At 37.3% G+C, this 22127-nt stretch overlaps 1 protein-coding gene across 1 annotated transcript in view; it reads right to left on the bottom strand.

The window, feature by feature from the left end:
• Positions 1 to 7926: 7926 nt before the first annotated feature.
• Positions 7927 to 22127, bottom strand: part of LOC123756393 (uncharacterized) — a 15851-nt gene continuing 1650 nt past the window's right edge. Inside the window, exons 2-9 of the mRNA XM_045739510.2 lie at positions 21711 to 21966; positions 19635 to 20004; positions 18957 to 19169; positions 17032 to 17727; positions 14795 to 14889; positions 12904 to 14182; positions 12102 to 12284; positions 7927 to 11368 (exon numbers count right to left, since the gene is read on the bottom strand). Coding sequence (XP_045595466.2) covers positions 7973 to 11368; positions 12102 to 12284; positions 12904 to 14182; positions 14795 to 14889; positions 17032 to 17727; positions 18957 to 19169; positions 19635 to 20004; positions 21711 to 21907 — 6429 coding nt within the window. The 5' untranslated portion in view covers positions 21908 to 21966 and the 3' untranslated portion in view covers positions 7927 to 7972. The remainder of the gene's footprint in view (positions 11369 to 12101; positions 12285 to 12903; positions 14183 to 14794; positions 14890 to 17031; positions 17728 to 18956; positions 19170 to 19634; positions 20005 to 21710; positions 21967 to 22127) is intronic.

Here is a 22127-nt window from a genome sequence, read left to right as displayed (position 1 = left end):
CTAATTAAAAGGAAACTACATATATTTGCAGCAGGTTCTTTGTACTGAGTGCTTCAGTATTTTACAACAAAGGTAATACAATATGAAGTCTTTGTATATTCGTGTTGAATAAAAGCTGAACATATACCAGAGGAACCTGTTCTTCATGGAAAAATATCTATAATATTTAAAACATTTACAAATCAATTGCTTTATACATTTTGCTAATATGTAGTGCAATAATCATAGCACTATGTATAACTAAAGCTAATCTAAGTAAGGCTGAGATTAACATTCACATTCCGTGATGGCACGATGCAGTACAGTGTACAAGAGCGTCACATCAGAGAAATGTGTTGCTTAGTGGTAATTATCTGTACATTTAGACTCTTACAGGGGATGAGCACATGGGTTTTGGCTCCTAAGTTAACAAATATGTATTAATATGTATATACAATATATACCTTACATCTTACTTTGAACAATATCCACACATTACCTGAAGGAATTTGAATGATTCCTTACATGTAATTTATAACATATATTTCAATATCTTGATGAATTCATATATAAAAAAATACTTAAATAGAAGTACATAAAAGGGAAACCTTGTTGTATTTATAAAGCCAAGATAAGGCATATTAAAATATTGTATTAAATATTTCTATTAAACTGCAATCATCTTAATTAAACAAAAATCCAGATTTCATGACCCACACAGAGGAAACTACCTAGGCCTGTAAAAAAAAAAAAAAGGCACCTTTTCCTCAACCAATTCCAAGCACATATTTACTTATTATTATCAGAGATCATTAAGTCTTGTTGACTAAAATCATAAAAAACATCAATTATTGTCATCCAAACACCAGTCCATCCCGGGGTCTCTTTGACTGTAACCCTTGCCAGTCCTCGGCCCATTCAACCATCTAAACATTGCCGCTTCTGGTTTATTCACTCCAAAATACTCTCAATTATTAAGAGAGCAGGCTAATACAAGTGGTTCACTGAAGCATGTCAACAAATTAAGAGCTAATGCAATATTTCAGCTTGAGTTTCAATTCAAAACATAAATAGAAAGAAAAACTAATTCCAACAAAACACTGTAAATAGCAAAGTAAAAAGCAAAATGTTTTAACAGTAAGATAAGGTTACTGGATTCGCCTCAGTAAAGTGCACAGTGTGCTCAAGGAAAATTACTAACAAATGCCGAAATAACAAAGAACAGCAAAGCACAATGAAAATCACAGGAATGATGTATCTAAATATACATTGAGCCCATGTGATGGATTTGAACTCACATCTCTGCACTCCCCCAAGCACATACATTACTGGCTGAACCTTGATGAGCTCAAATGTATCGAAACCAGAAGTACTACCAAACTTACCTGGAGTTTGGAAGGCACCATCTGGTAGCATCCTGGTTGGGTTACTTTGAAGCACATCATAGTTTAGCTGGCAGTGCATGTACTTTGGAAGTTCAGGAACGCAAATTCGATCACATTGCATACTGAAGTCTCAATATTTCTGTTTAACAGAGCAAACAAAACCTTCAATGTAAAATGAAGGTAAAAGTCTCATCACTTTTGTACACTCAATAAGTTGGATACCTATATGCATTAGTTGTTTCTTGTTAAGAGTTTTTAACACCTCTACCGAACTTAACTTGAGGTAAATTTATAAAACAAATGTCTCATGCATAGTAAGAAATTGAAAGTTAACAATAATTTAAACATGAGACTAGTTAAGATACAGTATTCCCATGAAAATAAAGTTTGAACTTCTGGCCAATGCATGAACTTTCTTGAGAAATACAGAGAGAGAACTATGCAGGACAATGTATAAGGTGTGTTGAAGAGACAGTGAATCGCCACAATTTGGGTGCTGGTAAACGTGAGAAACTGCAAACTGATGCAGAGAGTTATGATGCTGCTTAACCTAAACTCGGTACAAAGTGCTACACTTAATGCTTCTTGGGCAAAATGCAGTCTGCAGTTTGCTCAACTATGTGCCAAAGGAGCAGTGAATTAATATAGAAAGTTGTGATGCTGATTATCTTAGGGGAACAGCAAAATATTAGTCTGGGTGCAAACTACTGATTACATTATATTAACAGTAAAATAATGCTCAATAAACAGTAGCATAACCAGTACTACAACTTCTACATTCATTCACTGTTCCAGTGAATTAATACGGAAACTGTTGTACTGACTGTGCCACAAAACAGTAAATTAATACAGAAGGTTATGGTACTGATTATGCTAAAGGAATAGTGAATCAAGGCATTAGATGTGGGCCTTGTTACGTTCAAGAAACAGTAAAACAACGGCAGTGTGAAAGAAAAGCAAAATGACACAGCAGAGTAACAAATACTGAAAGACGGTACTCCTGGACTCTTAGATTATGTACTGCTGTACACTTACCTACAGTGTTCAAGATACATTATTATACGAGACACCTAACTTATAATAACTAGGAACAAGCAACTATATACAAATATTTTTGTTCTGGTGGCAATGAAAATAATCAGAATGAAATATAATGAAATGCCTTTTTTTTTGGTGGGTCACCAGCGGCTCCCCGAGCTAAGCTCTGGTACAATCAGGCCTTCGGGACCCATCCACTCCTTATTGGTAGCCAGGGCCAGCAGAATCTGCCTCATTCTACATGGTGAGGGAAGCAGGGGAATCAGAAATCAACCATACAAGTGGGAAAATCCATCAGACTGCAAAGATGCGGTAAAACAAGCAACTATTAGAAGAAATTTAAACAGGCCATACGATCATTGCTGCAGAAAAAATACACTAACTGCCACACGACAGCAGCCCAGATCACCTTACATCTGGAGCTGCCAATACAAAAACCCAAACAACCGACAGGAAAGCAGAAGGGAAGTGTCACTGAAGACATGCTAGATTTCTGGGAGGAACCCCTCAGTGTCTCCCTAAGCTCACTCAAAATGGCACCTCAGTATAGGAGCCTGCCTGGCTTTTCTGAAATAAAAAAACAGCATGAAGAAAGCCACTAAAGAAGCAAAGATCAGCACATGCACAGTGAGGCCAAACAGTCAGCTGGATGAACAGAACCAACATGTGGAGTACATGAAAAAAAGATCTTGGAAGGGACAAGAGAGACCAGTAGCCCTGACACCAATAGTACGAGGAGAGCAAAGATTAATATAAAACCAAAGAAAGAAGCACGTACCTGGTAAAAATCTTTTAAAAAAAATGGCAGCAAAAAGAGAGGTTCTGCCTCCGTTGGGGGCCTGACAGCTGAGTGGACAGCGCTTTGGATTTGTAGTCTTGAGGTTCTGGGTTCGATCCCTGGTGGAGGCAGAAACAAATGGGCAGCGTTTCTTTCACCCTGATGCTCCTGTTCACCTAGCAGTAAATAGGTACCTGGGAGTTAGACAGCTGCTACGAGCTGCTTCCTGGGATGTGTACTAAAAAAGAGGCCTGGTCAAGGACAGGGCCGCAGGGACTCTCGGCCCCGAAATCATCTCAAAATAACCCGCCAAGGTCGACTAAGACTGGATGGCAATACAGTACAGGCAGCCACAATTAAAACAAGAGCCAGGGTAGAAAAAGCAAAACCTATAGCTACCACCACAAAGGATGAATGCAAACAAGAAGAACAGACAGGAGGCCCACAAAGCCATCACAAAGACACCAACATGGTACCATGAAGCCAGTCATCTGACTCTTACCTGGAGAAGGTTCTGGGAGTTCTGCTCCCCAAGCCCAGCCTGAAGCCAGGCTCGACTTGTCATAATGTGGTCCAGCAGGCTGTTGCTTGGAGCAGCCTGCAGACCCACATATCCACAACAACTCAGTTGGTCAGACACTTCCTGCAAGAACCTATCTAAGTGCTCGTTGAGGACATCCACTTGAACTCTGACACAGGAGATAAGATACAAAGCCAAGAATACAATAACTACGAAGAACCTAGAACTATTGAGGCTGGACTTGCCACCGACCAACAGGAAGAGGAGAGCCTGGGTAGGGAAGGAGTTTTAACATTGAATAAGAAGACATGGTAATTAGGGCTGAACTGGTTTTATAAAAGCCCAGAGAAGAAGAGATCCACACAGGGGCCCCAACCTCAACAAGGGCATCAGAAGATGTACCAGGGAAAAAGGGAAAGATAAGCTACCAGGCCAGGTGAAATGTGCCATCCCAAATGTTACGCAGTCCAGACACGGCACCCATAAGCAGATGAGGATTGCCAAATTGCCATAACTGTTGAAATAGATGGAAAGGAAAACTGACCACCTGAACAGATGACACCATGAGAGGGAATAACACCAAGAACCATAGATCGAGAAGCCAGTAGGAAAGCTACCCTCAGAGACCAGCCCTCACAGGGACAAGAAATGAACCAAATATTACCCCTTTCCCCCTCACCACGACAAGGAAACACAATGGAGGGGGTTCTTTTCCCAGAGGCGACAAATTGACTGGCACACAACATGAAAAAAAAGACAGACCAAAACCCTGCAGGTGACAAATAAACTGAAGTGTCAGTTTTCCCATACTGTAAAGTGTGCTCAACATTAGTGTCAGAGCATTTACCCTATAGTAACAATTGAGTGCCTTGGTTGCCTAATTAACTTCAAGCAGTTATTTGTTTTGCTGCACATATATTCTAGTAGATTTGTCTAATTTTGTGGTTGATCTCCGAACACCTACTCCCTATAGGATAGGTCCTATAGGTTCCGGTCCAGGCTTGCGGACCTCAATTACCTTGAGGTGGTTCAAAATACCAATAACCCCGCAGCCTGGCCCCCGACCAGGCCTCCTGGTTGACGGTCTGGTAAAACAGGCTGCTAGATGCTGCTGCTGCTCCCAGTCTGATGGATGAATTGTAGCCCAGTTGTTTATAAAGTTCCCTTCTGAACACTGAGAGGTTGGCTAGTTATACCCCAGCATAAAAGTAGAGTTGAAAAGTCTTGGGATCCCAAACGTGGAGAGAATTGTCTCTTAGTGTACACAGTTTTGGTGTGTTGGGCTAATGCTTGGTGGTACCAGAGTTAAGATCAGGAAGCTACTGGGGTACCTCCAAAATAGGTACTGTATATGATAATACCTGTGCAGTACTATGTACACATAAGGTAACCCTTACAGAATCTTAAATACAAACAAATAATAATTTTAATATAACAAATGCAGTATAAAAAAAATCAATGCAAATAATTAATCATGCACATTAAGTATCCACTGAATATATTTCACCTTTTCCACGAGTTAATTATTTCCAGAAAAGCCATAATACTGATGGCAGAATGATATACAAGACCACAGGGCCCCAATCCACCCTGCACACTAAAACATCTAACTTACCTTAGATGTTATTCAGTGAAGCACTGGCCTAAAATTGTGGCTTACACGGCTTAATGTTATGTAAAATTTGGTGTAGGAATGTGGACACCACGCTGTCCACCACCACTGGTGCACGCAGCACTGTGTTCACCATGATAAAAGTACACAATACTGTATCATGCCAGAGGCAATCTTTTCATGAAAGGCTAAGAATTCCTCCACTCCATGAAAGTGAGAAATGATGTAACTGCAATGGGTTGCTACATAAAAGCTTGTGCAACACAAGCCCTCTTCCAATGTTACCATTTGAAATATTATTAAATAAAATTGTTATTAATTACTCTGATAAGAATTCATAACAAAATGTAACAAAGCTTCAGAAAACCCTAAATGACATATAGATATGAAAATGTTTGAAGGAAGCCTACATTAACTTGAATATCTCATCTCGTCTAACTTTAAAACCCTTGTCGAGTGCTAAGACTCAACATTTTCAAGGAATAAAACATATTGTCTTTCAAAATGTTCAAATTGGAAATCCCCAATAAACATAAAGCAATTGTTCACTTGTTCCTTGTTATGCAATATATAACCCAAAGTTCAATGATTTCTCCTGATAAAAACAACATTAAGATAAATGTATCTTGATATTGGTCTGAGAAAATATCGTACATTCCTTGAACAGTACACACTTCATGTCAAATATGAAGGCGAGTCAGTAAATAAAATCCAGCTTTACTTCAAAATTACAGTTTACACATAAGGCTGTTCAAAATTGTGTTCTCTCAGATGTAAAAAAAAATGGTACCCAGCTGAACTGAAATACTTCTTATAACAAACATGAAGTTAAATGGCTGAAAAAAAACAGTATATTAGAGTAGGCTTAAATGCTTGGACTGATTATATTTTAATTGGGTTCAGATTTTATATAGGGCTAGAATCTTGCAATTATTTAGTGCTGGAAAATCTTGGGAGATGAAATTGTACCTGGTGAAGAGTGCCGTGGAAGCCCTCAGGAGACCATGGTCACATGGACCTGTCGTGACCAACAACGGTACTGGCATTATCAGTGGTACTAAACGTACAACTTCCCATAATTCTCTCCCATTTCTCTAAGTGCCTAATATCACATACAAAATATATTTATGTTTTTATATTTCATTCCAAGACCAATGGCACATTCTTCCAGATGTAATACAATAGTTAGCATCATCCAGGTCTTGCATTATAAGGTGTGCTTTGGAAATGCAAGATTTCACACCACCTGTATAACATAAGATGGTTTGAGGATTATAGCACAGGCTTAACCACACTTGGCTAGTATTTGGTTTGGTCTCATGAAGGATGAACCAAGTGGTAAAAACTGTGTGTTACACAAGGATGTTAATGAAGCAATTCAATTGTGGCCACACATAAAGAGGTGTACACATATAAGAAGTCGAGTAAAGAGCTACAGCTCTTTACTCTACCTCTCGGCCTTCAATCAACTGGTGCACAGGTTCCCAAGTATTTGAGCTCTTGTTATATCTACATTTGGAGCTGTGTATGGAGTCTGCCTCACCACTTCTGTGGAAAACTAATTTTGAAGTCTGAATCGGGTACTTATATTTCTATGTTTCCCACTGTTTGTGTTCTACTCATTGCAAATAATCTCTTGGTCTCCCCTGTCAATTTCCCAAAGAATTAAATTAGAAAATTAATTATGTACTATAATCATGTCTCTTCTAACTCTTCTGTCTTCCAGAGGTGTGAAGTTTAATTCCTTGTCCTTCCTCATAGGTCCATCCCATGGGAAGGGAGAAGGAATTAGCCAAAGATTTTTGAACTGTTCATCTGCATTCCCTCAGCAGTAATTATGGATCTGGTTTTAAAATGGTTAGCAGATTGTATCCCAGGGAATAGTAGTAGGGGTAAAGCTTTAGATAAGCCGTGGGATGGAGAGCTCTATACTTGCTACCGTACGTTGGACGTCAACTCCTCTTATATACCAGCCTATATACATCCATGTATTCAATGAAATGTTATCGGTATTGCAAATGCAAAATTACACCGATACCACTGATAGCGATACATCGGTACACCTCTAGTTGCATATTCCAAAACAGTTTTGTACTGTATGTATCAAGGTGATTCTAAAATGACAAATCCACCTCATTCCTCAAGGACTATTTTGAAACATACAACAATTATCGTGTGGTTCAATAAAGAGCGGTACACAACAATACAGTGCTATTCACACTCGTCGTAAAATGGTAAAAATTTACCTTGCCTTAAAGAATTGCACTCAAATGCTGTATATGTACACAGGATGCAGCACATATGAAAATGCCCACTCCAACTTATTTCCGATTAGGTGAAAACACTTGTCATATAACAATTGAGTCGTAAACAGAAGCTCCGCACATGTTTCGTGCACTCGTCAAAACATTCCTCTTTATAAAGGAATTGGATCCATACATTTTTCTGAGTGGCAAAGAGTGACTTTTCCTAATTACCTGATTTAAAAAGAGAGTTAATACCAGTATAAATGGTACTCTATAATGCAACTTTCATTACTATTGATAAAATAAAAAATTAAAACATAAATCCTGAATAAAATAACAAAGATTTGGAATTAAAATAAAGACACTCCTTTACTTGTTTGACTTTGTAACCAGAATTTTGCATACATGACACATCTAAGGAGGAATCAATGGACCCATATCATAGTTCATTAAATCTTCAAACCTTGGCTTTTGTTTTGCTTTTTTCTCGGTGGGGCCATGCAGTTTGTCACCAACTTTAACATCAGTTGTAGTCTGAGGTGTGGTTCCCATTTTCTCACGTTCACGTTTCAATCCTGTTTGTGCTTTTTTCGTCTTCTGTATCATTTTATGTGATGGACTTTGGGTTTTTGTCAGTGCTTTTGAAGATAACTGTGCCCCACCTGTATTAGATTTTCTGTGGGAATGCGGAGAACTGTTTCCCAATGATAAAGGTTTAGGATTTCTTTTGGTAACGTCACTTTCCTGTAGTCTCTCATTGGATTTTTCATCATTTTCATGGACAGAATCCCTGCATAATTTTTCTTTATGTTTTGCCTCCAGTGGTTTGTTTACAGTATTCTTCACGGTCATTTTTGTAGTCGTCTCGGGTATTGACTCTGGCACGGTAAGTGGGTCTCTTTTATCGGCATCAAAAGCCATTTTGTCACTTACTTTACTTCTTTCCTTTTCACCTTGCGAAGCTCCTTCCTTTAATATTTTATTTTTCAGATTCTTCTGTGGAGATTTTATGCTTTCTTGAGTGTTTGGCAAATTTGCTTTATCATGTTGTCTCTTAAATTTTAATTTATTTTCAACAAATTTGACTTTTCTCTTAAATGCATTTAACCTTTTCTTAGATTTTAATTTATTGTGGAGGACATTCTCAGGGCTATTTACGGTTGACCCCGATGAAAACCGAGAAGCTTTGGCAAAAGATTTACGAGGAATTGGGCTTGCTTCACTCACGTGTAATGTGTCAGAGAAGTCGTCTCTGCTTTTAACATCTGTACTAGTCGATCCTTGCTGATTCAACACCATATCTTCTCTTTTAAAACACTCACTCACCAATTTCTGATTTTTCTGATTATCTTTCAACAATTCTTGATTACACCTCTTCAAATCCCCAAGTTCCTTTCCCAGTTTCTGCACCTTCCCAATTGTGTTTGAAATCTGGCGAGATTCAGGTTGCTCCTCATCAATAATAGGCTTTCTGCTATCTAATTTGATGGGCACCAGTTTTGCTTCTACATTCTTTTGCTCTTCACTTGGTTTTATAGATGTTCTCTTGCTGGCCATTTCATTTCTGTCAAGATTTTGGGTATTCTGTTTACTTTTAGACACTTGCCTCCTATCTCCATTATGTAACTTACCTTGAAAATCTTGAACCTTTGCATCCATATTTTTAGCTTGATTGCAACTGGTTTTTCCAACAATATGCTTTGCTACATTTTTTGTATCACTTTCTGATTTGCTATTTCTTCTTATTTTAGACAAACTTGGATGACTTTCCGCTCCCTCTGCAGCTTTGTGCAAAATATCTTCCTTATCCCTGGCCTTAACATCCAATGCTTTTCCCCCAGAGGATTTTCTTCTATCTTCTTTAGTATCAGTTTCTGACTTACTGTTTCTCCTCACTTTAGGCAAACACGAACGACTGTCTGCTGCCTCCGTAGCGTTGTGCGAGACATTTCCCTTCCCACTAGCACAAATGCCTACTGTTTTTTCACTAAGAATAGCAGATTTTCTTACATCTTTAGGTTCAGTTTCTGATTTACTATTTTGTCCTCCTTCAGGCAAACATGCAACACTACTACTTACCTCTGTAACTCCGAGAGAGAGGCTTTCATCACAATCATCATTACCTAATGTAGTTTCACCAACAGGTTTCTCTACATCTACTTTAATATCAGTGCCTGATTTATTCTTTTGCCTTCCTTGAGGCAAAGACGAATGGCTGTCCATCTCTGATGCTTTGTCAGAATGATTTTCCTCATTACTGGCACAAAAGCTTGCCGTATTTTCAATAGCAGTTTGCTGCTCATCATCAGTCTTGTATATTTCTGATTTAAGACTATTGACTGCAGCTGTAGCTTTGAGAGGAGTTTTTACTTCACCAGTTGCCAAAATACCTACTGTTTCTATACTAGCAGATTTTCCATCATCATCTTTAGCATCAGTTTCAGACTTACAGTTTTTCTTTGCTTCTGGCAAACAAGGAAGACTGTCCCCTGCCTTAGTAGCTATGTCGGAGATGTTCTCATCTATGCCACAAAGGGATGTGGAGTCTTTCAATGACTCACAAGTTGTATGGGGAGTAATCTCCTCACTGCACCCTTGTGCAGAATCAACATTTGCTGCCATTCTTGAGGCATGCTTCTGCTCAAGATTTTTCTTCTTGTCATGTCCAGTCATTGGCCTGTCTGACAAACTAAGTGGTCTTTTACGAGACTTATATCTTCTACGGAAAGGTCTATTTACTTTTGGCCTTGACTTCTCTAATGTAGTAATCTTATTTTTATTATCTGACATTAGATTAGTGGCATTATCTGTAGATTTCTTATCTTTGGGCATGTCATTTTGTATATTCTTTTCTCTACTAATATTTCCTTCCAATTTTGTTGCTCTGCTAGAATCTATTGTGACGGAAAGAGGATCACTAACAGGAACATTTTTATCAGAATTTTGATTTCCCAGCATCAATGAACTGCCACTGGTCTTCATACGAATTATTTCACGTTTCAATTTTTGTACATCACCCGGATGCTTTTCTAAGTAATTGTGAAGTGAGCTTGCAGAAGCTACAACTTTTTCAAGTTCATCTTTCTGCAAAGGAACTGGTGATAACTGTTTTAGCCACTCAACAACAGTATGATCATCCTCTCCCAGCATCTGAGAGACCCTCCACATTGCATACAGAACACCATTGTTAAACTGCTTCACAGACAAGGGTTCAGCTCTTCCTTTCATCAGATCATCAATGTTTATAATTGTCAAAAAGTCCTCCCAATTTACATTTTCCCTATCATTTTCCAAGCAGTCTAATCGATCCTCCTGGTTACTCTCTTGGGGAGGACTTGATTCGATTGTGTGTGTGCTGCTCAATGTCACCCTTTTCATGCAGTCTAATTGATCACCTTGGTTGTTCTGCTGGGGCAGACCTAATCTATGCTGATTATCTTCAGTTATAATATTTGCACCTGGAGTTTGGTTATTAAAAATAAACACCTCTGGGGGTATGGCAGTACTTAGCTTGTCTTTTGTAAATATGTCTGAAGATTTTGTTACACTCAAAAGGAAAGAAGCCAAGCTGTTCCGGCAAGGGCGTAATCCTTTATCGTACATCTCCGTGGGCATCAAACGAATTAGCCATTCTGCCAGATCCCCTATGCCTGCCCCTGTCTGAATTCTGAGCTCATTGAGTACCAAGAGCAACCATGTAGAGAAATCCTTTATGTCAAGAGGCTGGCGGTGACCCTTGCCCACAATATCATCAATACTGAAGCTTTGTATCACTGGCAAAATCTTCATTAACAGCTGGCCTGCATCCTCCTGAAATCATAGAAAAAGATTAGAAATAGTAAGTCCTACTCTTCTTAAAGTATTTAAAAATTATTTAATCTTCCATGAATAAAGAATGTTAACACTTAATCCATTATGAACGTTATTAGTTTCAAAGTGAAAATATTCTTGTGCTTCTCTCCTATCACTTTCCTACCTTAGAATGCTTGCCAAGTAATTATATACAGTATCTTTAATTTCTCTGGGCAACCACATAGTAGCTGAATAATGTGTGTGTGCCAGGCATATAAATATAGTTTTTAAGCAAATATGTGTATACGTTTCTCTGTGGTGTTTAGCAAATGCAGATACTATTTACTTGGCATGATATTAAATGAAGAGAGTGAGTTTCCAGAGGAAGAAAATGCATTTATGGAATAAGTAAGTAATTATCAAAAGAAGGCACCAAACCAGGAAGGCAATGTAGCACCATCAAATGTGCGGAATGATCAGAGGGCGCTAAATATCACCAAGGACGCCAATTTATGGAATAAGATTGATGTATGTTGGTTAATAAAATAACAAAAATAAATAAATAAAAATATAAAATAAAGTAACAAAATATTTAATATATATAGGGTGTGGTAGAAGACAATATGTGAGTGTATGCGGGTGCCCCATAGGGCTCCCTTGTATGCTACATATCTTCTTCGAGGCCGAAGGACCCCACCCCTTGGTTAATTATATTTTCGCATTTAACTATCCACCAAAAAATGTAACTTACAAATTCTAATACATAAGAATGTTGCTTGGGGTCAGCTTCAATATTCATTGTCTCCTTGTTGAAAGTGATCAAGTACTCTGATAGGTCAACTGATATGGGTGTCATCCCGCATGATTCTCCCACTTTTGTCTTCACAAATTTTTCAAACTGCTTTGCCAGTCGTACAAAGCAATGTCTGCACACCTGCAAAATGGGGCTAATTTAATAAACCATAATTTTTAAAAATCTGTGTTTCTATATACATGTACATTTGTTCCAAACACGGTGACTCTCTTCAGATGTGCCACATATGGTCATAATGCATCCAAAATTTCAGTCAATAGAAAACAGTCATGGAGCTCAGTCGCTACATTGTCCTTGAGAATAACCTTTTAACTTGAGAAAGGTATGGTTACCCGAGAGTTAAAGGACTAGAGAACCTAAGGGAAGGGAATACATATAACTCTGCCATTAGCAAGATCAGCATACATAACCTGACTTGTATCCAGATGTACATCACACTAAACTCTTCCTCTCTTAATTATTCCATTTTCCCATGACTCACTTCATATACTGTACTAACTTCAATACCTATTGACTACCAACTGTAAATTGACTACCCAAATTTTGTATTTAAATTTATAAAATCTTCTATATGCATACCATGATCTAGCCTTCAGCTTTCTCTTTCTGATATACATTCCCACTCTCCTTCTCTACCTCTATACCACTTCCAGGTAAAAATAAACTTATTCTGTACTATGATAATATAAGAAAAATGTAAAAAATGTAAAAAATGTGAAACATGGAATGTCACACAAACCTTGCCATCATCGCGGTCCCGCTGTGAGAGTTCAATTTGATCAACACTGAGGGACACGCACACCCATCGTACTGGCACCATCAGTGTTGGGGGCTTTATATTTTCATCGATGTTGTGCCAAAACTCTCTCTGGACAGAATAATTACAGCCACACACCACACAACGGCCACTTATGCAAGACAGAGATGAATCAATTTCTTTATCACTTAAATTCTTGCCACCAGTGAGTTCTGTCTCTAACGATGGGTTACATACTTCTTTGGAATGTGAACACGATGGCTGGAGAGAATTAGATAATGAATTAAAAATATATTGTAATGGTGAGGAATATGCACCCGGACCAGACTGTAAAAGAGAAGTGTGACCGCTTGAGGTAATCCAATCTTGCGGTTTCTCGTGCATCGAGTGACTCGAGGAGTTGACTTCGGGAGATGCAGATGTTTGGTGATCCATATTTCCTTCAATTTTAACTGCTGATACTGCTTTTCCACCAAAAGCTTCATGAGGGAGCACAAACTTCAAATCTTTGAGCACTACAACAGCTTTAGGCTTTTTAGATTTCTGAATTACTTTCTTTGGTCTTTTATGTCTTTGTTTCAAACGTAACCGTCTGTTTGAGCAATTCACCCGAGGAGTTTCACCCCCACTATCATTCCACACACTATTATCATGACTCAAATAAGACTGATCATCTTTTGAAGAAGAAACATTGTTTTGGCTAGAGCCCTGGGTTTGACACTGTCTCGAGTTGATTTTTAGATCATAATCATCATCACTGACAATAAAATCTTCAATATCATCATCATCTATCTGTACATCCAAAATCTTCGGGCTCAATTTAATTTTCCTGCGACTTTTGGTAACATAAACAGCCTTTTGCAAGATGCTTCTCTGAGTCTCTTTGTGAAAAGCCTCATTTTCCATCCTTGCTATTTCATTATCATCCCCAATTTCTTTTTTCTTTACACCAAAGGCTTCACTAGCTTTTGTTGTACAATTCTTAATTCTTTTGCTTTTTCTCTGAATGTCCTCTGCATCACCATATTTTCTCTTTTGTCCTTTCCTATCACTGACTTCCATGTTTTCCTTTTCAAATTCCCCAGTTTTGTTGTTTCCTGCTCCGCATCTCTCCTCCAATGTTTCCTCAGCGTCCCCAGACTGACTTTCTAAAACAGACGGCAGTTCTTCCTTTGGCACCATCCGAACCTTCACCTTCGATAGATTTACTTGCGATGCATTTATATTTTTCTGCCGTGCAATCCTTTGTACAACTTGAGACCTGAAATGTAAAGGGATAATAAATATATATACAGAAATATAACTTAATTTGCAACTGAAAAATTTCAATGTTAATACAGTATTAACAAAGTCTGGTTTGGAAGGCTGTATGAGGATTCAAACATTTGTAAAATATTATATAACATTTAAGCTTCCTAAATAACAACTTTATTTGCAAAGATTTGTTTCCTTTGGGTGGGGAGAGGTGGGAAAGCATGCAGGTGAATGAATGTTCAGAGCATTGTAAAAAATAAATGTTTCTCTCCCTATAGCATACTTATATGTACTTTGATATTATTTTCCTAACATTGAAAAATAAACCTTAAGGAGAAGAGCAGATGGTATGAGTAATACTTGGAAGCACACACCGAGGCGCAGCAGTGCCTCTTAACTACACTCGTGTACAAAATAGACTTGCTTTTTAAGTGCCCTAATATCCACCAGACAAGTTTGAATAACTATTATCAAAACAAAACAAGCAGAACATATATATAGCCTGTATAGGGCCATATTTATTAATTCTACATATTCTCTCACATCGTTTCTCTTTGCTCATTAACATTTGCATACCTCAACAAACACAAGACTAGTATACTTGTAAGAAATTACTAACCGAAAGCCTGCAGACACTTTGCCATAACATGGAGAGCAAACTTGTCGCGCATCACATGCTTCTTTACTGGAGTGGGCCAGTGAGGTCTCCAATAGCTAAATAAAAAAATAAATCAATTTAAATTCAATAAAGCTTAACCTTTTGCAGACATGTGACATGCTAGTACAGTATTTCGAAATACATCATAATGGTACCAAACATACTAGCACAGTATGCCTAGTGATTCTCCACTTTAGTCTAAATACAAATTCTATAACTTTCCTCCAAAAATACTTGAGAAAAAATATTCAAAATAAAATACAGTATTGCAACAATCTATGGTGAGATCTACCAGGAAGCATGCCTGGCTGTTAATGTATATTAATTAAAACAAAATTAAATATACTGTATGTACACAGACGAGGAGTCACAATAATGTGGCTAAAGTATGTTGACCAGACCACACACTAGAAGGTGAAGGGACGACGACGTTTCGGTCCGCCCTGGACCATTCTCAAGTCGATTGTCAATATGTAACTATTTGTTAGGAGTTTCTCTTTGGATTAACATGGCATGTGCCTCTTTATCAGTTAAATAATTTGTATATACAGTACTATAGAGCAGTACATACATACAGTCCCTATTTGAAATATTCAATCCTGGGAAGGGAAACCAAGTTCCAATAACACTGTACCTATTTCAAGGTGGTTAATACATTCATAAAGAAAGACAAATCTGCTTCCAAGTATAGAGATATACAATGGCCACTCCCAAGCCTCCTCATTTATTAATTTTCTCCACACTCTGCATACATCTTGATATGGGCCTTGAGGGAAATCGAGCTACTTATTTCAAGACTTAGAATTTTATTACATTAAAAATTGTACTTCCAATGAACATAAACTATGGTTTCACTGAGCAGACCAATCAGCTACTCCCTTAGGTAGGCTCAAGTGTCCAAACGACTCAAATCATGTCCTGTCAAGCAGAACAACATTGAGGCACTGGCATTATAGAAATCTCTTCCAGTGGTCACTGCTCTAATGTCTGCCTTTTATTTTTATTGTCAATTTGTTTAATTTATATATATTTCAATGTTAATTTCATTTTTAAAATGATATTGCTTGCAATAATGGCAAGTTGGGTATGGGAGAAAATGTTAAGTAGCATTCCTGCACTTTTGTGTAGCCTCTTCTTTGTGCATGAAACTGACATGTCACGCAATCACAGTAACATAAGTTTGGAACTCTACACACATCCAATACAGTACGAGAAAAACTTTCAACAAGTTCACAAGGTGGAACCATTCTGAATGCAGTGACATCCAAACAAAGTGACTGGTATTATTACACAGTGCCTGTGTGTGTGTCCTGAACTGCTATACTCAACTGTATTAGCTACACCAGTGAGAGGAATTCACGTCATATATCTGATCATATAATCCCCCTGACAATTATAACTGGATCATTGGTTAAAAACTGGAAGCATGTTCTAACAAAGAAATAATGACAACTCAGGTGAAGGTGCAACATATTCAAATGAAAAATCATACTCATTGGTCCAATTTGAACCTGAAATTTGGAATGTAAGCATCAACAAAGCAACATCAACCATTTCATTAAACAAGTAAGCGTTTTATTTTAATACTGCCATTTATTTCACTGCATGCTCAGTTATATAAATCTTTCATTTGAGAGTTGAAACTGAGAAAAATGATTTATTGTTAATGAAATTGGCTTGTTGAGTAGCTAGATCTTTCAAAAACTGGGAGCCATGATAAAATTAATTTCAATCCAAGGGGTCCTTGGTGGTGAAAAGGTTGAGAACCACTGTGATACAGCAAATGAATGTTGAACATTTCAATACCAAAACTATAGATTTAAGGTCATTACTTCTAGGTAAATATTTATAATTACAGTAAAATGGAGATTTTGTGATCACAACACACTGCACCACTGCTTGAATCTAGCTACTAGCTACATGATGGAGGCTTGACCTCTTTCCATGTCCCAAGACAGCATCCGATGACAGATTTAGATGACAATGACAATGACAGACAAATCTACCAGCATGGTAGATGTCTAAGCAAATTATTACAAAACATGGAAAACATAACCCAAGCAGGTTACATGAAGTAAAAAAAACAAATAACAAAAAAAGGTTTGCTCATAATTCAAAAGTAGGCAATACTGTACCTTAAACAAGTTAAAAGTAAGTAATAGACACTAAAGAAAATGCAAGAGATTGACTCTACTAACCTTCAAAGCCATTGAGACTGATATGCTCTCAAATCCAGACAATGGACTGTTAAGCATATACCACCAATCTTGGGGTTTTCCAGTGAAACTTATTGCACAAATGTTACAGATGCCAGTGTAATCCGACTCTGCAGCAGTCGTTATAGATCCATCCTGGCAATCCTTTCCTGTTTCGGGTGTTTTATCCGCCTTTTGTGTAGGTGATAGTGTTTCCAATTGCCTCTTGTCATCATTATGGTTTGAAGACAGATGATGATGCAACCTTTTGGGCAACATGACATTTTTCTTCGTACGTGGTGCATTAGAGGCCTCATTTTGATTTTCTTCGGGCAATTCCTTGCTTCTGTCATCATCTTTTGCAGAGTCATCGCCATCACTTGGCGAGTTAATCACATCCATATCAATGAAATAGTTCCCATGCTCATCTTGTGATACATTTAATCCACTTTCTTCCTCCTCTGCCTCAGTTTCAGCTCCTTGCTCATCCATGTCTTCTTCTGGCACACTCTCAGACAAAGCCTTAGGGTCACTGCTACTACTGACATCTGTAACTGTGTTAACAGTTGCAGCGTCATCAACATCTCCATTCTTTTCAGCTCGAGACTCCAACTTGTTGGTATCATTTGATTTCTTGGACATACAATCACTAGTCAAAATCTTGTAACACTCAGCCAGTGCAGGAGGAAGAAGCTTGGCCTGAAATAAATAAATAACTGATAGTAATTTTGAAGAGACAGAACCTATAGCATTAGAGGAAGGAACAGAAAAAGTATTAAATAAAACTGAATTAGGGGTCGTGTTGGATATACTGTTCATTACGTATCAAAAATTCAATAGATAACTGTTTTGGGTGCATAATTCGTATTACTTAAAAACAGATATCTTCTAGGTACATTTACAATGTACATTTGTAGAAGTGCTGTAAATTAAGGCTCTTTGACAAGGGATTTATACCAAGGCTGACATAAAATGATGACTCTCTGATTAAGACAGGTTCTAAAATGAAAAAAATTGAAATTAGCCACCGTCCCACCATTCAGCCTATTTCCATTCGGACAGCCTGAATATTTGATTTTGGGCCAACGCACCTCTTGGTTGATGAGCTGCTGTGCTTCCCCAACCCATTGCAAGAGGCACCACCAACTATTGTTTCATCGTTGGCGTGGACATCTAAAGTTTTTTTGTTTAAATTCCTTGCTATTTCACTGAAAAAAAATGAGCTCAAAATACAAGAAATGTGTCAATGATGGTTTTCCACTAGCAGCATATGAAAGAAGAAACCCATTAATTTTGTAGCAGAAATTATTGACGATTTTTTAGCAGAAATTTGAATTACTAAGAAGGTAGTGAGTGTGCAATGAATACACTGAGCAGGACAACACTTTAATATTTTGAAGGTAAAGAACGATACAGCAATGTAGACGATAAAAGTAGTCAGTCGGGCTAAAGTAAACATTGATACAATGTGGGAATGACACAAGCAGAGACAAGATAATGAAAGATAAACAAAAGAGTGCCAGATCATTGCTCAGAGAGAAGGGGGATGGATTTTTATTTGAAAATTAACCTTACTGACCAGTGTTTGAATAGTGATGGATGTCTAAGATACTAATATTGCTATAGTGTTACACAAGTAACAATATGCAGGAGGGAGTTTACTTGATGGATTTGTTTGCATCTCAGCCTAACTCCTTTATATAGAAGCATCAAATTCACCAAGTCCACCACAACAACTAATCCCTCTAAAAAAATTGACCTACCATTCCAAGATCATATGTGGAGCAGCATCTCAACCCTTGATGAGTACAATCATCATTTATACAAGGTTATGTTCAGGGCTTTCAATACCGAAGTGACTGAATGGTGGGTAATGACTTAAAATTCATTAGGTGCTTAATAAACAAATATATGTCTCATGAACTTACAATTTCTGCAGCATGCTCTTCTGTTGTTGCTCTGTGAATTGGATTGAGAGTACCTGCAGGGGCCATTGGCTCCGAGCAAGAGGATGACCCTTCAATTGATGTGCCTTTCATGAGCTTGTTTTTGTAATTCCGACGTATAATAACAAAACAGGGGTTGCACACAAAGCGTCTCCCTTTCATTTTGGGTTCAATGTGCCGAGCAAGACCCAGTTGCTGAAAAGATTTATTAACAAAAATATACTTTGCATTGGTGATAATGGGTGTAGTGGTAGTGATGATCATGAAGATGGTATGGTGGGTAGTAGTGGTGGATGGTGATACTGAAAGATGATGATTGTGGTTAGTAGTGGTAGCACTGGTGGTAGCAATATTTGTTGTTATTTTTTCAGTGAAACATATAAGCCATACCTTCAGGAATATCTTAAACAAACCTTAAACAATCATAAATGGGTGCATAAATTTATCCTACTGAAAATATGTTCATTCTTCAAGAAATAACCTATCCAAATAATCTGAAGCAGTTTAAGTAAAGGTAACCGCTGAATGATGAATAACAGGAGCAAATAAATCTTGATTGTTATGCTTTAATCTTTCTGGTACCACAAAAAAAATGAAAAAAAAAAAAAAAATAATGGCATGAAGGGTGACACCGAATACAACACTTTTTTCCACACATACCTCCATCACCTGTGCAATATCAAGCTCGTCGTTGACTCTCTTCTTGAGGGGCAAGCGTTGGTAGCCTCTGTCTCGACTTTCGAAGTTGCTATCACACAGGATACAGTGTGTGTTGTGGTATGCATTACTCGCCCGCTTCTGCTCCAACAGCTTTGTCTTGGAGAGCTTAATGTTCTCACTTTTGACTGAATTATGCCAAACTTCTGGCTGTTGCACAGTCCATACACTTTGCTGTTTTACTGTTCCTGTTGCTTTCTGTTTCTTCTGATTTTGCCTTAATTGTCGTTTTCTTTGCTGAGCTCGGTGTTGTTTTTTAACTTTCTTTACTTTTGCCGCTTCTTCCTTTTGCTTTTTCTCATTTTCTAGGTAGCTTGGGGGTGAAATTATTATTAAAGTGAGAATTAAACTCGAGATCAGCATGTAGAGGGCAAAACTATACATAATTGTTTAATTACAAGAATAAAGGTAACTGCAAAATACATATTGACGATATGAGGCCACTCCTATCTACATGAAATCAAATTCCTTAATATATATATATTTAACTATGCTTCAAAAATCCAGCAATCCTATGTCTATTATTACCAAGTAATTTGTTTCATAGGTCAACAACCCTATTTCCAAACCAGTATTTACCCAGGTTCTTCCTGAATCTAAACTTATCCAAGTTAAATCAATCGTTTCCTGTACTATTTTGTGTTGATATTTTAAAACTTTATTTAAATTCCATGCCATTCGTCTTCATCCATTTATATACTTCAGTCATGTCACCCCCTTACTTTCTAACTTAGGATTTTTTAATCTCTCTTCATAAGGGAGGGGGCTAATTCCCGAGATTAACTGTGTCATCCTTGTCTGAATGTGTTGAAGTGAATTTATGTGCATTCTATAGTATGGAGACCAAACTGAACTGCATAATCTAAATAAGGCCTAATGAGAGAAGATAAATCTGAAAAATAATAATAAACAGTACTGTATATCTTATTGCTAAGAAATAATAATATACAGTACTGTATATCTTATTGCCAAGACTTCTAGAAGCAAATGCCAGTATACTATTTGCTTTATGACAAATTGATTTATTGATTTTTGTTTTTACTCAAGATACCTATTAATCATGACTCTGAGACCTTTTTTTTTGCATTCAGACTGTAAATTCACCATTGTCCAGCTGATATCTGGTAACTGTCATCATTTCCTAAGCTAAGAACTTTACATTTTTCAGTATTAAACAGCATCTACCAACCATTCATCCATTTTAAAAGCTTAATCTAGATCATCTTCCAGAGATTTTATGTCTTCTGATTTTTCACCCTTTTCCCACTATTTTTTTTATCATCTGCAAATCTGGAAATGTTCTTGCTCTATCCTGAGACTAAATCATTTATAAATATTGTGAACACCAGAGGTCCCAGGACAGAGCCATGTGTAAAATTTAGGTATTACATAGGGAAAAATTCAGCTTGATTCGCAGTCAACTGAGAAGTTATCTACACCAAGAATGTACTCTACTTACAACTACAGCTGGAAAAATTTATTAACTCGTATCATATTCACTTTTGTGCTACCATAATGTCATGTGTAGGTCTTCAATATGCATGTTGCAAATATACAATATCTAATTTGAAGTCAGAGAAAATGATTAAACAAGTTGATTATACAAAGTATACATAGTCATTCATTATGGATGAATGAATGAATGAGGAGGAACATGATGTTGACTAACAGTCATGAACTGAAATTGTTCTTATACTGTATAACTACTGTAACAATTTGTATTGCTTATGCCAAACACTATTCAACTTTTACACAACAGTATACCTGATATACTTAATATTTTGGCTTGATTTAGAAGCCAAAATCAGACCAGACCAGATGCCTCAAACCAATTAACAAGACTAATTTTAATGAAGTAACAGGTGCACTGATTTTAAGGCTATATACTGTATTTGTTTGTAACATATATAAATACAAAATATAATTCTCATTAACTCCAAATGCAATGATTAAGCTGTACCTTATGAAGTTAAATAACATTAATTACTTGTATTATGGTGTTACAGTATTTGTATTTACCTGCTATACTCTCCCACTATTATCTCATCACAGTCCCAACAGATGTAGCTATCATTCTTGGCGCTTTCTGGAAGACGTGTCAGTTGCAATGCGTGCAAAGCGGTGATCACCTCAACATTAAACTCGCCCGAGCCTAGTTTTTTATACAACGGCTTGCCTTCCACAGCTTCACCGCATATCACACATTCGTCCGCCATCTTTGGTTGTCTTGGTGTTAAGTAACGTGAACTTAGTCAGAATTATGTATCTCTTGCATCTGTGGAAAGAACTACTTTATTTAGCATATATAAATATATATATAAAATACAGCTCTACACAGTGCACCATAATATATATTACTTCCTGTGTCAATACCTTTGCAATAAGGCATTTCCACAATAACATTATTTTAGGATGCGTTATTAATTACTCTTTCAA

Source organism: Procambarus clarkii, chromosome 25 (assembly GCF_040958095.1).
Source record: "Procambarus clarkii isolate CNS0578487 chromosome 25, FALCON_Pclarkii_2.0, whole genome shotgun sequence".
Taxonomy (NCBI): domain Eukaryota; kingdom Metazoa; phylum Arthropoda; class Malacostraca; order Decapoda; family Cambaridae; genus Procambarus; species Procambarus clarkii.
Note: the sequence above shows the minus strand (reverse complement) of the source record. Positions and strands in the feature narration are given on the sequence as shown.